General features: G+C 49.4%; 1 protein-coding gene across 2 annotated transcripts in view; it reads right to left on the bottom strand.

Annotated features, from left to right (window-relative positions):
- LOC146871099 (uncharacterized) overlaps positions 1 to 14,654 on the bottom strand; it is a 215,460-nt gene that overhangs the window by 10,159 nt on the left and 190,647 nt on the right. For both annotated transcript variants that reach the window (XR_014980335.1, XM_085650266.1), the window contains one exon: positions 202 to 291. Coding sequence is in view for 1 of the 2 variants with exons in the window: in XM_085650266.1 (XP_085506392.1) it covers positions 202 to 291 (90 nt within the window). In the remaining variant the exon portion in view is untranslated. The remainder of the gene's footprint in view (positions 1 to 201; positions 292 to 14,654) is intronic.

The raw sequence follows: 14,654 nt of genomic DNA, 5'->3' as shown, positions 1-14,654 counted from the left end.
AGTACAGAGAGTCATAGCAGAGGCAGTTAGAAGGAACTTAGAGGCAGGGATAACCAGAATTTGGAAACTGATAGTCAAGGTCAAAGAAGCTTTTGTAAAAAATAGAATTAGGAAGTGGAACCATAATTAATAGTTCGGAAAAAAAGGTGCAGTAAAAGTTAGGGAAATATAATTGTTAATATTAACCACTGGAGGACTCACTGGGGCCAGCAGCATGGGCCTCGGTAGAGGAGCGGTCCTCTGGTTGTTGTCCCGCCGACTCGGACCCCGTCTTCTTGCCCCTGGGTGGTGCTGATGATCATGTAAGATATAATAAAGAAAGAGACAAACATTAAGGAGTGCTGTGAAACAAATAAATCATTTAAAAAAACATCAAAAAACATTTTAGGAAACAACAATTGCAATAAAATTGACCTATCTAATCAGATGGATCGACTACTGGGCTGCTTGCTGGATTCACGGATCGTCTACTTATTTATGAACACTCCAGTGTTCCATAATCATTCTGATTCCAGAATACTAACGAAGCCTAAGTACCACCTGACCTAGACCACCTATTCCAGACGGGCCAATTGTTCACTAAGTCTGCATTTCCATTATTTTTAGCCATCAAAAATGCATAGATGAGATGGAGGACACATGCATAAATTTGTGCATACACCAAATTGTGGGTTGGTTGCGTCTGATCTTGTTCTGCTACTGACTGACACTGCTAAGCCTACCACTCACTAAACAAACTACAAAAGGTTCTATGGAGGACTGGGGTAAGCAGCACTCTGTGACAAAGGAGGCGTCACGCAGACCGTAAAAACATTATGAACTAATACTAACTAAACCTAGTATCCATCCACCACTATTTCACAGGAGGACAATGGAAGGACTAGAGTCTCTCTAGCAATAGCATTACCTAACTTCAGTTCTCTAAAGTAAACTCTTACTTTCATCAGCCCAAGCTAGCGCAAAGTTGCAAACAAGTAAGACTAGCGCCGAGCACCTGTGTCCTAGAATCCCATCCATTCATCAATCCCTAACCCTCTTTCCCCGGGCTGTATGATTTATATTGAGGTGTGATGTGACTACATTAAATGTACACCAACAATTGATCACACGCTTGCTGGGGCAGATGTGGTGAAAGCAACATTAATTCAATTTCAAAGCAGGGCAAGGATCTTCTTCTGCTTTCCCACCCATGCTGTACTTTACTTTGTTCTACTACTCCTCCCACAGTCTCTCTCAGGCAAGTGACTGTCTTTTTTTACTTCAAATGCTAGTGCCAGTGTCTACTACTACCACTACAACCATGGCATCTTCTCCATTCTCGTGGGAAACCATGCAGCCATCGCTGTGCCGAACTTAATCATCATCAATCACAGGTAAGATAAGTTTGGTGGGAGGTATAATGGACTAGGAAGATAGACTGACAGTACTAGTAGGACAAATAAAAAAACTCAGTGAGGGGTACCACATCTATCTGTTTGTGTGTTGCAAAATCGGCAGATATTTTAAATCAAACACTGGCTGCGGGCCTGCAGCAGCAAGGAAACCATGTGACGTAAATTCGTAAGACAGTAACCCACCCACAAAACATTAAATATAATTTATTACCCTAACAAGATAGAAACTATCCCACTCTGGCCAGACCCACCCCTCTCCCCAACCCCAACCAATGTCCAAAATGTCCATAAACCCCAAAGCCCAAAACCCACCACCAACAAAAGGAATTAAAAAAGGGGCAATTCAACGAGGTCCTAAATTCAGCGGGCTTTGAGATGTTTATCGACCAGGATCTTGACCCGCTCCTTTAGGTGCTCCTACAAGTGTGCCGTCCGGAGGAGCATCTGGCGGCGAAATGCCCTGCAGTTACATCCAGGGTGGGGGGCAGCAGTGCTTGATGTTATTGAAGCACGGCGGCGGGCGGCTGCCTGACCACGGCACCGTAAAACTAGAGGCGGGGCCTGGCTGCAGCCGCCTCCTCTTCCTTTTGTTTGGTCACACTGTCAGGGGTCCATTGTGTTTGGTGAAGGAAGGATGGGAGTTACCTCTCAAGCCCCCAAAGTAAGACATAGTGGACTATGTACTTCGTCTCTGCTCCAGGATGGGTGAGTACATGAAAAAGGCAAACAAAAACCTTGAGGCTAGCCAGGAACTGCAAAAAGCCTGGCATGACCAAAAGGCTGTACTGACAGTTTACCAGCCAGGACAGAAGGTGTGGGTGCTGGAGCCTGTGGCCCCAGCAGCCCTCCAGGACAAATGGAGTGGCCCCCATACAATAGTTGAACAAAGAGGGGAGGTTACCTACTTGGTAGACCTTGGAACCCCTAGGAGTCCCCATAGGGTACTTCATGTCTACAGACTTAAACCATATGTTGACAGGGCAGACATGGACTTGCTCATGGCTACTGATGAAGGACAGGAGGAAGAGAGTGACCCACTCCCTGACCTGCTTTCTCAGAACCCTGATGATGGGTCAGTTGATGGTGTAGCCTTGGCAGGCAGCCTCACTGCCCAGCAGCAAGCTGACTGCAGAAACCTTCTCAGCCATTTTAGACATATGTTTTCTCTGACTCCAAGTCAGACCACCTGGTGCACTCATGAAGTGGACACTGGGGACAGTCTACCTGTGAAGAATAAGATCTACAGGCAACCTGACCATGTCAGGGACTGTATAAGGACAGAAGTCCAAAAGATGTTGGATCTGGGTGTGATTGAACCCTCAGTTAGCCTTTGGGCTAGCCCAGTAGTCCTGGTACCTAAACCGCACACCAGCGGTGGGAAAAGAGAGATGAGGTTTTGTGTAGACTACAGGGGTCTCAATGCAGTCACTAGGACTGATGCCCATCCCCAGGGCAGATGAGCTAATAGATACTTTGGCCTCAACCAAGTTTCTAAGCACATTTGACCTGACAGCTGGCTACTGGCAGATCAGACTAGCTGATGATGCAAAGCCAAAGACCACATTTTCTACCCCTAGTGGGCACTATCAATTTGTGGTAATGCCCTTTGGTTTGAAGAATGCACCTGCCACTTTCCAAAGATTGGTGAATCAAGTCCTTACAGGCCTGGAAGACTTTAGTGCAGCAAATCTTGATAATATTGCTGTCTTTAGCTTCACCTGGGAGGATCACCTGGTCCACCTGAGGAATGTTTGAGGCCCTGCAAAAAGCAGGCCTATCAAGGCTACTAAGTGCCAGATAGGGCAGAGTCTGGTTGCGTACCTGGGCCACCTTGTAGGTGGAGGCCAGGTTCAACCATTGCAGAGCAAAATCCAGACCATAATGGAATGGGTTGCTCCCACTACCCAGACTCAGGTGAGAGCCTTCTTAGGCCTGACTGGGTACTATAGGAGATTTGTCAAAGGGTATGGATCAATAGTGACACCCTTGAATGACTTAACTTCTAAAAAGATGCCCAAAAAGGTTCAGTGGACAGCTAGCTGTCAAAAGGCATTTGATGACCTGAAGCAGGCCATGTGCACTGCTCCCATTCTGCAGAGTCCTGACTACTCCAAGAAGTTCATTGTCCAAACAGATGCATCTGAATTGGGGGTAGGGGCTGTACTGTCACAATTGAATGCTGAAGGTCAGGATCAGCCAGTAGCTTTCATAAGCAGAAGGCTGACCCCTAGAGAGAAACGTTGGTCAGCCATTGAGAGGGAGGCATTTTCTGTGGTTTGGGCTCTGAAGAGGTTGAGGCCATACTTGTTTGGTACTCACTTCCTTGTTCAGACAGACCATAAGCCCCTCTTATGGCTAAAACAAATGACGGGTGAAAACCCCAAACTGCTTAGGTGGTCCATTTCCCTACAGGGGATGGACTTTACAGTGGAACATAGACCTGGGAGTAACCATGCCGATGCAGATGGACACTCTAGGTATTTCCACTTAGAACATGAAGACTCAACTGGTCAAGGTTAGTTGGGGGGGGGTTGTGTAGGAGAGTAGGATCTGCTTCACATGGGTACCCCCACTTTTTGCTGGTGTTTCACTGTTTTTCGACCTTAGTCTGGCTGTGGCCCTGCTAATCAGGACCACAGCCTAGCTGCTTCCTCTCTAAAATGGTTTCCATGTACATTAGGTACATATCTAATTGGATTCTGGAGTGCCTTATAAGCCCCTAGTATATGGTATACTATGTACCTATGGCATAGGTACCTCAGAGGCCTACCAGGGGCTGAAGCATGTATTATGCCACCCCTGGGAAGCACTCAAAAATGGCACCGCAGGTCTGCTACTGGAGCCTGGGAAAGGATGTGCTTGCACCCCTTACAGTGGTATAGGCTACCTATATCCACATATATATACAGACACATATAAACCTATAAGTCACTCCTATGGGAAGCCTTGACAATCCTGAAGGCAGAGTGCTTGGTTTTGTGTGAGAGGGTGCCCAAGCATGAGCTGAGCCCCTCTGCAGCTTTCATAAATACTTCCTTATGGCTGTTCTGTGATACAGCCACCATATACTCTTAAGTGCATTATCACCTCGCAGTAAATGCTATCTTTGGAATGGCTGCATCAAAACATGTCGTGTTTGGTGTCAAACATCTTGGAATACTACCCCCCCCCCCCGCCAGTTCTGGCGGCGGGGGTAGCATTCCACCCTTCTAGAGGGAGAGACATGTTCACACTGGTCAAACCCAGTCGGACTTTCCTGAGCACAAAATGGATGCCTCTGCCAAAGACATGGGTCTGGCCAAATGCTGCTGACCGAAACTCTGGCAGGGGAGGCCTGGACAATAGGATTCCTGTCGAAGGAAGGTGTAACCACCTCCCCAGATAGGCAGATGCGTATTGGGGCTGGGCGGGAGCACTCTCTGGTGCTTTGAAGTCCTGCACTGGGGGCACACTTGGTGTCCCTGTGCATAGTGCAGTTCAAACCGGTTGCAGGGGCTACCTGCCCCTGCTATGGCGCGAAACTAGACAAAGAAAACGGGTGTAACCACCCCTCTTTCCATACCCTCCCATAGGTGGGTCCCTAGAGTATGTCCAACCCCCAAATTTAGTATAAGTATGGGAACCCAGTCCTCGTGACTTTAGATTACCCTGGACGAAACTCTGCATCATATATCCTGGATCTTCGACTTTCTATTTTGACTAGAAGACGGAAGAAATCTCCCTTGGGGTCAGGGAGTGACTCCCCTGCTTGGCAGGCACCAAAAAAGCAACTGACCGGTCTGCATCGCTGAATATCCAGCCGGACGCTGAAGTCTTTGCATCACCAGAGGTGGATTTCCAGACTTCCTAGAGGCGCCCCTGAGTCCACAGCAAAGCTGAGGCCCGTGGCTATCGTGGGTGACGTGGAACCGTGACCCTTGGACACCGTGAACTTTTGCAGCAACAGCATCTTCCTGGGCTTCCTTGAAGTTGTGCTTTGGGCTCCGAGTAGCCCCAGCCTTGAGCACCTGCTGCACCGAAGATTGCTGGCCTCCACTCCACGAGTGACCCATGGGCCAGTTTCAAGTGCGACCGCTCGAGGCTCCTTCGAGATCGATAGCACGTTGGCTATTAGGTCTCCACGAAGGCAACTCCTCTTCTGCTTGGGCTTTCCTGGTTGCTCCAGATCTGCCCTGACTTACCCTCGCTGGGTGAGTCCCTCAGACCTTGCTGGTCTGCAACAGTCCTTTCTCTGAATTCCAGTGACTTGCCGTTGCCAAGGCTTGTTGGGTCCAATCTGGTCGCCGACACCGCAGCACTGGACAGACTTTGTGGGACAGCTCAAATCCGGCTCGTGGACTTCGTCGACGCCTCCTGGACCTCGTGGCTGAAGAGTCAAGACACCCGACAACTCACCTGAAGCACCCGACATCTGTGGGAATTGGTCCATCCTGCCCTCGATCACTGGCTAGTGACCCAGACTCTGTTCCCTCTGCTTTCAGGTTCCTTCCATCCCAGATCCAGGCTTGGATCTCTTCGGACACTTCTCCTCTTCACGGTAGCAGCAGTTCTTCGTCAGCTTCTATTGTAATCGACGACGCGACCCGTCACCAAAAGACACCTATGCACCCGGCTTCCATGGGTGAGGTAACTAGAGTACTCCTGTGCTCCCGTGGGTGCTAGCCCTAGAACTTAAGTCCAAAAGGGTTTGGTCCTGACTCGATTCTAAGTGTCCCTAATCTTTTTCAAATTTCCAACCGCGACATTGCCCATAGGAGATAACGGGAACCCGCGGTTGTGTTCACACACTGCATACAGTCCCCGTGGGTCCCCTGTGTCACTATCTTGGGTGGTTCCTTGGGGTCCCAGCGATTCTACAGGCTCTAGGCCTTGTGTCTAGTTCAGTCGTGGTTCTTATGCCACTTTATTGGTATATGGTTTGGTACGCCCCTAGGGCTCAAACGTGTATTTGTGCTATTAATGATGATTGCTCACTTGTAAATTAAGTACTCCAAACTCCAGTCTCATAAAGAGACTAGAGGGGTGTGTTTTAACCTGAATACATATATTTTAAATATATACCTGGTGTGGTTGTCCTTTCATTTGATCATTCAAGAGATTATAGACTGTTAAAACAAGCTGCTTTACATTCCTTCAAGACTTAGCCTGAAGGCTGCTCTCCATAGCTACCACTAGGATAGCTTTCAATAAAGGTTGTGTTTAACCTATCACCATAAGAGGTTGTTTGGACTGATACAAGGTGCCCACTAGAACTAGTGGACAGCATATATCAGGCCACCTTCTCACAGATGGGTGGGAGGAGTTGCACCTGGGACCTGAATAGGCTGTGCTTTCCCTCCCCAATGCTGGTTCCACCTCCTGCGGTGCGTCTGATGTCTCTGCCCTGCACTGTGAAAGGAGAGAAGGAATCATGTCAACAGAGTGCTCCAGGGCTGTGCCTTTCCTCCACAATGCTGGCTCCACCTCCTGTGGGGCGTCTGATGTCTCTGCCCTGCACTCTGAAAGGAAAGAAGGAGTCATGTAAACAAAGTGCTCCAGGACTGACCAGAACTGGTTTGGACTAGGCAAAGGCCCCTCTGCCCTCAGAGGACAAAGGATTTGCTGGTATAAATATTGGGGCCCAGACCCCAGAGATTTAGATTACTTCTGAACTAAGGAACCTGCCAGGAGGAAGGACTGTGTTGAGGGGTTGGCCTGCAGTGGTTGCTTCTGGCTTGGGTAGGGAAAGGACTGGATTGTGCTTTCATCATCCTGCTGTTAGAATTTTCTCCAAGGGCTTGAAGTAGAGCTTGCCTCCTGTTGGAAGTCTCAGGGATAGAAAAGACTTCATAGATCTTGCTGGAATCAAGGAACCTGCCAAGACGAAGAGCTGGAAGAGCTGCCAGGAGGAGCACTGCCCCTTTGCTGTGTTGTTGCTTTGTTGGGTTGTCCTGCAGCTTCTGCCTTGGGCAGTGAAAGGACTGGACTGAACTTTCTCTACTTGTGCTGAGTATCTCCAAGGGCCTGAACCGAGCTGGCCTCCTGTTAAGAAGTCTCAGGGACTGCAAAGACTTCACCGACCTCTGGGTATCACACCTGGAACCGCGGTTTCAGTTGCCACAGAGAAGAGGGAGCCGCGACCAACTCCGTCACCGACTCCGTCGCTGGCCTTGTGTCCTGAAGGCACAACATGCCGCACCGACTCGCCCTGCACCGCAAGCCTTGGTCTCACCGACTCCGTCACCGAGCCGCTGCCTGCACCGTATCGAGAGACACCACAACCTTCATCGCCTCGCTTCACTTCACTGGCCTGGGCTAACCGACACGGTCGCTGCTGGCTCGACACCCGTGACCGACTCGTCACGCACAGCTGTCCGGCTCGGCTAGCGCCAATTCCTGCCAACCGGCTCTGTCCCTTGCATCGCAACTTGCCAGCACCGCATCGAGCACCATCTCGCCCTGCACCATAAGCCTTGGTCTCACCGACGCCGTCTACACGATAGTCACCAAGCCGCTGCTCGGACCGCATCGAGGGACACCGCACCTTGCACCGCTTCCACCTTGCACAGGGACCGCGACGAATGCCACAACCGGCTCTGTCACCTGCACCGCAACCTGCCAGCACCGAATCGAGCTCCGACTCGCCCTGCACCGCAAGCCTTGGTCTCACCAACGCCGTCTGCACGATCGTCACCGAGCCGCTGCTCGCACCGCATGGAGGGACACCGCACCTTGCACCGCTTCCATTTTGCATCGCAACCGCGACGGATGCCAAGACCGACTCGCACACCCGTGTGAGCCGCACTTAAAAAGGCACTGTGAACTAATCTGTCCCGCTGTTGCTGGCCCGTACTGACGCGGTCAGAGGGAACTGAAAGACTCTGTTGTTTTCAGCATCGCGGTAGGCTCGTACCGAGCTACCGACTCGTACGAACTGTATTTTTCAACGTATTTTGCAACTTTAAGACATTTTGAAGTACTGTATTGTGGATTTTTATCGTATTTGGTCTTGTTTATATAAAAATATTGGATATTTTTCTAAAACTGGTGTGGTGTCCGTTTGTAGTGCTTACATTGTATTACTGTTGGTTTTGTGCAAATTCTTTGCACACTGCCTCTAAGATAAGCCTGACTGCTCGTGCCAAGATACCAAGGGGGTGAGCAGGGGTTATTTTAGGAGTGTAACTCCGTTGTCCTGACTAGAGTTGTGGTTTCTGCCTGGCTTGGGTGCAAACCTTAGCCAATCAGAAATCCCATTTCTAACAACTGCACTACCCTAAACCCAAAAACACTACCCCAGCACAAACACCTATACTACACAAACACCACTGTACTACCCTAAACCTTAAAACACTACCCCCAGCACAACCCCCTTCACTACCCAAACACAACAGCACTACCCTAAACCCTAAAACATGACCCCCTATACTACACAAACACCACTGCATTACCCTAAACCCTAAAACACTACCCCCAGCACGACCCCATACACTACACAAACACCACAGCACTAACCTAAACCCTAAAACACCACCCCCTATACTACACAAACACCACTGCACTACCCTAAACCCTAAACACTACCCCAAGCACAACCCCCTACACTACCCAAACATCACTGCACTACCATAAACCTTAAAACACTACCCCAGGCACTACCCCCTACACTACGCAAACACCACTGCACTACCCTAAACCCTAAAACACTACCACCAGCATGACCACCTACACTACACAAACACCATTGCACTACCCTAAACCCTAAAACACTATACCTAGCACAACCCCCTGCACTACCCAAACACCACTGCACTACCCTAAACCCTAAAACATGATCCCCCTACACTAAACAAACACCACTGCACTACCCTAAACCCTAAATCTACCCCAGCACGACTCCCTACACTACACAAACACCAATTCACTACCCTAAACCCTAAAATACTACTCCCAGCACGACCCCATACACTACCCAACCACTGCACTACCCTAAACCCTAAAACACGACCCCTACAGTACACAAACAACTCTGCACTGCCCTAAAACACCACCCCCAGCACGACCCCCTACACTACCCAAACATCATTGCACTGCCCTAAACCCTTACACAGTTCCACAAGCACGATCCCCCTACCCTACCCAAACACAACTGCACTGCCCTAAACCCTACAACCCTACCCCCAGCACAACCCCCTACACTACCCAAACAGCACTGCACTCTCCTAAACCCTAAATGTACCCCAGTACGACCCCCTACACTACACAAACACCACTGCACTACCCTAAATACTAAAACACTACCCCAGCACGTCCCCCTACACTACACAAACACCACTGTACTAACCTAAACCCTAAAACACTACCCCCAGCATGATCCCCCTACAATACACAAACACCACTGCACTACCCTAAACCCTAAAACACTACCCACTGCGTGACCCCCTACAATACCCAAACACCACTGCACTACCCAAAACCCTAAATCTACCCTCAGCATGACCCCTACACTACCCAAACACCACTGCACTACCCTAAACGCTAAAACACTACCCCAAACACAACCCCCTACAATACCGAAACACCACTGCACTGCCCTAAACATTAGAAAAATACCCCCGGCACGACCCCCTACACTACAAAAACACCACTGCACTGCCCTAGACCCTAAAACACTACCCCAAGCACGACCCCCTACACTACACAAACACCAATGTACTACCCTATACCCTAAAACACTACCCCCAGCACGACACCCTTCACTACCCAAACACAACTGCACTACCCTAAACCCAAAAACACTACCCCAACACGACCCCCTACACTACCCAAACACCACTGCACTACCCTAAACCCTAAAACATGACCCAGTACACTACACAAACACCACTGCACTACCCTAAACCTTAAAACCCTACCCCCAGCACGACCCCCTACACTTCACAAACACCACTGCACTACCCTAAACCCTAAAACATTACCCCTAGCAGTACCCCCTACACTACCCAAACACCACTGCACTACCCTAAACCCTAAAATACTACCCCCAGCATTACCCCCTACACTACACAAACACCACGGCACTACCCTAAACCCTATAACACTACCACCTATACTACACAAACATCACTGCACTACCCTAAACCCTAAAACACTACCTCCAGCACGACCTCCTACACTACACAATCACAACTGCACTACCCTAAACCCTAAAACACTACCCCCAGCATGATCCACTACACTACCCAAACACTACTGTACTACCCTAAACCCTAAAACACTACCCCCAGCACGACCCCCTACACTACCCAAACATCACTGCACCACCCTAAACCCTAAAACATGACCCCCTACACTACACAAAAAACACTGCACTACCCTAAACGCTAAAACACTACCCCAGCACAACGCCCTATACTACCCAAACACCACTGCACTATTCTAAACCCTAAAACACAACCCCAACACAACTGTACTACCCTAAACCCTACATCTACCCCCAGCATGACCGCTAACCTATCCAAACATCACTAAACTACCCTAAACCCTAAAACACTACGCCAGCGCTACCCCCTACACTACCCAAACACCACTGCACTACCCAAACCCTAAAACATTACCCCTAGCATGACCCCCTACACTACCCAAATACCACTGCACTACCCTAAACCCTACATCTACCCCCAGCACAGCTCCCTACACTACACAAACACTACTGCACTACCCTAAACCCTAAAACACTACCCCCAGCTCAACCCCCTACAATACCCAAACACCACTACAATACCCAAAACCCTAAATCTACCCCAAGCACATCCCCCTACAATACCCAAACACCACTGTATTGCCCTATACCCCAAAACACTACCCCTGGCAAGACCTCCTACACTACCCAAACACCACTGCACTGCCCTAAACCCTAAAACACTACCTGCAGCACGACCCCCTACACCACACAAACACCACTGCATTACCCTAAACCCTAAAACACTTCCCAGCTTGACCCCTACACTACAAAAACACCACTGCACTACCCCAAACCCTAAACCACTACCCACAGCAAGACCCCCTACACTACACAAACACCACTGCACTACCCTAAATCCTAAAACACTACCCCCAGCACGACCCCCTACACTACCAAAACACCACTGCACTACCCTAAACCCTAAAACACTACCCCCAGCATGAACCCCTACACTACACAAACATCAATGCACTATCCTAGACCCTAAAAAACTACCCAAGCACGACCCCTACACTACACAAACACCAATGTACTACCCTATACCCTAAAACACTACTCCCAGCACGACATCCTTCACTACCCAAACACAACTGCACTACCCTAAACCCAAAAACACTACCCCCAACACGACCCCCTACACTACCCAAACACCACTGCACTACCCTAAACCCTAAAACATGACCCAGTACACTACACAAACACCACTGCACTACCCTAAACCTTAAAACCCAACCCCCAGCACGACCTAATACACTACACAAACACCACTGCACTACCCTAAACCCTAAAACATTACTCCTAGCACGATCCCCTACACTACCCAAACACCACTGCACTACCCTAAACCCTAAATCTACCCCAGGCACAACCCCCTACACTACACAAATACCACTGCACTACACTAAACCCTAAAACATTACCCCCAGCATGACCCCCTACACTACCCAAACAACACTGCACTACCTTAAACCCTAAAACACTTACCCCAGCATGACCCCTACACCACACAAACACCACTGCACTACCCTAAACCCTAAAACACTACCCCTGCACGACCCCTACACTACACAAACACCACTGTACTACCCTAAACCCTAAAACACTACTCCCAGCACGACCACCTTCACAACCCAAACACCAGTGCACTACCCTAAACCCTAAAACACTACCCCCAGGGCTACCCCCTACACTACCCAAACACCACTGCACTACCCAAACACTAAAACATTACCCCTAGCATGACACCCTACACTACCCAAACACCACTGCACTACCCTAAACCCTACAATTACCCCCAGCCCAGCCTCCTACACTACACAAACACTACTGCACTACCCTAAACCCTAAAACACTTACCACAGCATGACCCCCTACACCACACACACACCACTGCACTACCATAAACCCTAAAACACTACCCCCAGCACGACCCCCTATACTACCCAAACACCACTCCACTACCCTAAACCCTAAAACACTTACCCCAGCATGACCCCCTGCATCACACAAACACCAGTGCACTACCCTAAACCCTAAAACACTACCCCCAGCTCAACCCCCTACAGTACCCAAACACCACTGCACTACCCTTAACCCTAAAACACTCCCCCCAGAACTACCCCAATACTACACATACACCACTGCGCTAGCCTAAACCCTTAAAATCGATCCCCAGCAGTACCCCCTACACTAGCCAACACGACTGCACTACCCTTAACCCAAATAAACTCCCCCCAGAACTACCCCAAGACTACAGAAACACCACTGCACTAGCCTAAACCCTAAAAAACTACACTCAGCACAACCCCTACACTAAACAAACACAACTGCAATGCCCTAAACACTAAAAGACTACCCACAGCACGACCCCGTACAATACCCAAACACCACTGCACTACCCTAAACTCTAAAATACTACCCACTGCGTGACCCCCTACAATACCCAAACACCACTGCACTACCCAAAACCCTAAATCTACCCCCAGCATGACCCTCTACACTACCCAAACACCACTGCACTACCCTAAACGCTAAAACACTACCCCAAAGCACAACCCCCTACAATACCCAAACACCACTGCACTGCTCTAAACACTAAAATAGCCCCGGCACGACCCCCTACACTACAAAAACACCAATGCACAAACCGATACCCCAAAACACTACCCACAGCATGACCCCCTACACTACCCAATTACCACTGCACTGCCCTAAACCCTAAAACACTACCCCTAGCATGATCTCCTACACTACACAAACACCACTGCATTGCCCTACACCCTAAAAAACTACCTGCAGCACGACCCCCTACACTACCCAAACACTGCACTAACCTAAACCCTAAAAACTACCCCTAGCACGACCCCTACACTACCCAAACAACACTGCACTACCCTAAACCCTAAAACACTTACCCCAGCATGACCCTGTACACCATACAAACACCACTGCACTACCCTAAACCCTAAAACACTACCCCAGCACGACCCCTACACTACACAAACACCAGTGTACTACCATAAACCCTAAAACAGAACTCCCAGCACGACCCCCTTCACAACCCAAACACCACTGCACTACCCTAAACCCTAAAACACTACCCCCAGCATGACCCCCTACACTACACAAACACCACGGCACTACCCTAAACCCAAAACACTACACCCCTGCACGACCCCCTACACTACCAAAACACCACTGCACTACCCTAAACCCTAAAACACTACCCCAGCACGAACCCATATACTACACAAACACCACTGCACTACCCTAAACCCTAAAACACTACCCCAGCACGAACCCATATACTACACAAACACCACTGTACTACACTAAAACCCTAAAACACTACCACCAGCACGACCCCTTCACTACCCAAACACAACTGCACTACCCTAAACCCAAAAACACTACCCCCAGCATGACCACGTACACTACCCAAATAACACTGCACTACCCTAAACCCTAAAACATTACCCCCTACACTACACAATCACCACTGCACTGCCCTATACCCCAAAACACTACCCCCAGCACGACCCCCTACACTACCCAAACACCACTGCACTGCCCTAAACCCTAAAACACTACTCCAGGTATGACCCTCTACACTATACAAATACCATTGCATTGCCCTAAACCCTAAAACACTACCTGCAGCACGACCCCCTACACTACACAAATACCACTGCATTGCCCTAAACCCTAAAACACTACCTGCAGCATGACCCCCTACACTACACAAACCACTGCACTACCCTAAACCCCAAAACACAACCCCAGCTTGACCCCTACACTACACGAATACCACTGCACTACCCTAAACCCTAAAACACTAACAACAGCACGACCCCCTACACTATCAAAACACCATTGCACTAACCTAGACCCTAAAACACTACCCCAGCATGACCCCTATACTACACAAACACCACTGCACTACCCTAAACACTAAAACACTACCCCCAGCATGACCCCTTCACTACCCAATCACAACTGCACTACCCTAAACCCCAAAACACTACCCTCAGCATGCC

The sequence above is a fragment of the Triturus cristatus genome, chromosome 1_1 (genome assembly GCF_964204655.1).
Source record: "Triturus cristatus chromosome 1_1, aTriCri1.1, whole genome shotgun sequence".
In the NCBI taxonomy this organism is placed as follows: Eukaryota; Metazoa; Chordata; class Amphibia; order Caudata; family Salamandridae; genus Triturus; species Triturus cristatus.
This window is presented reverse-complemented; position numbering and strand designations above follow the sequence as displayed.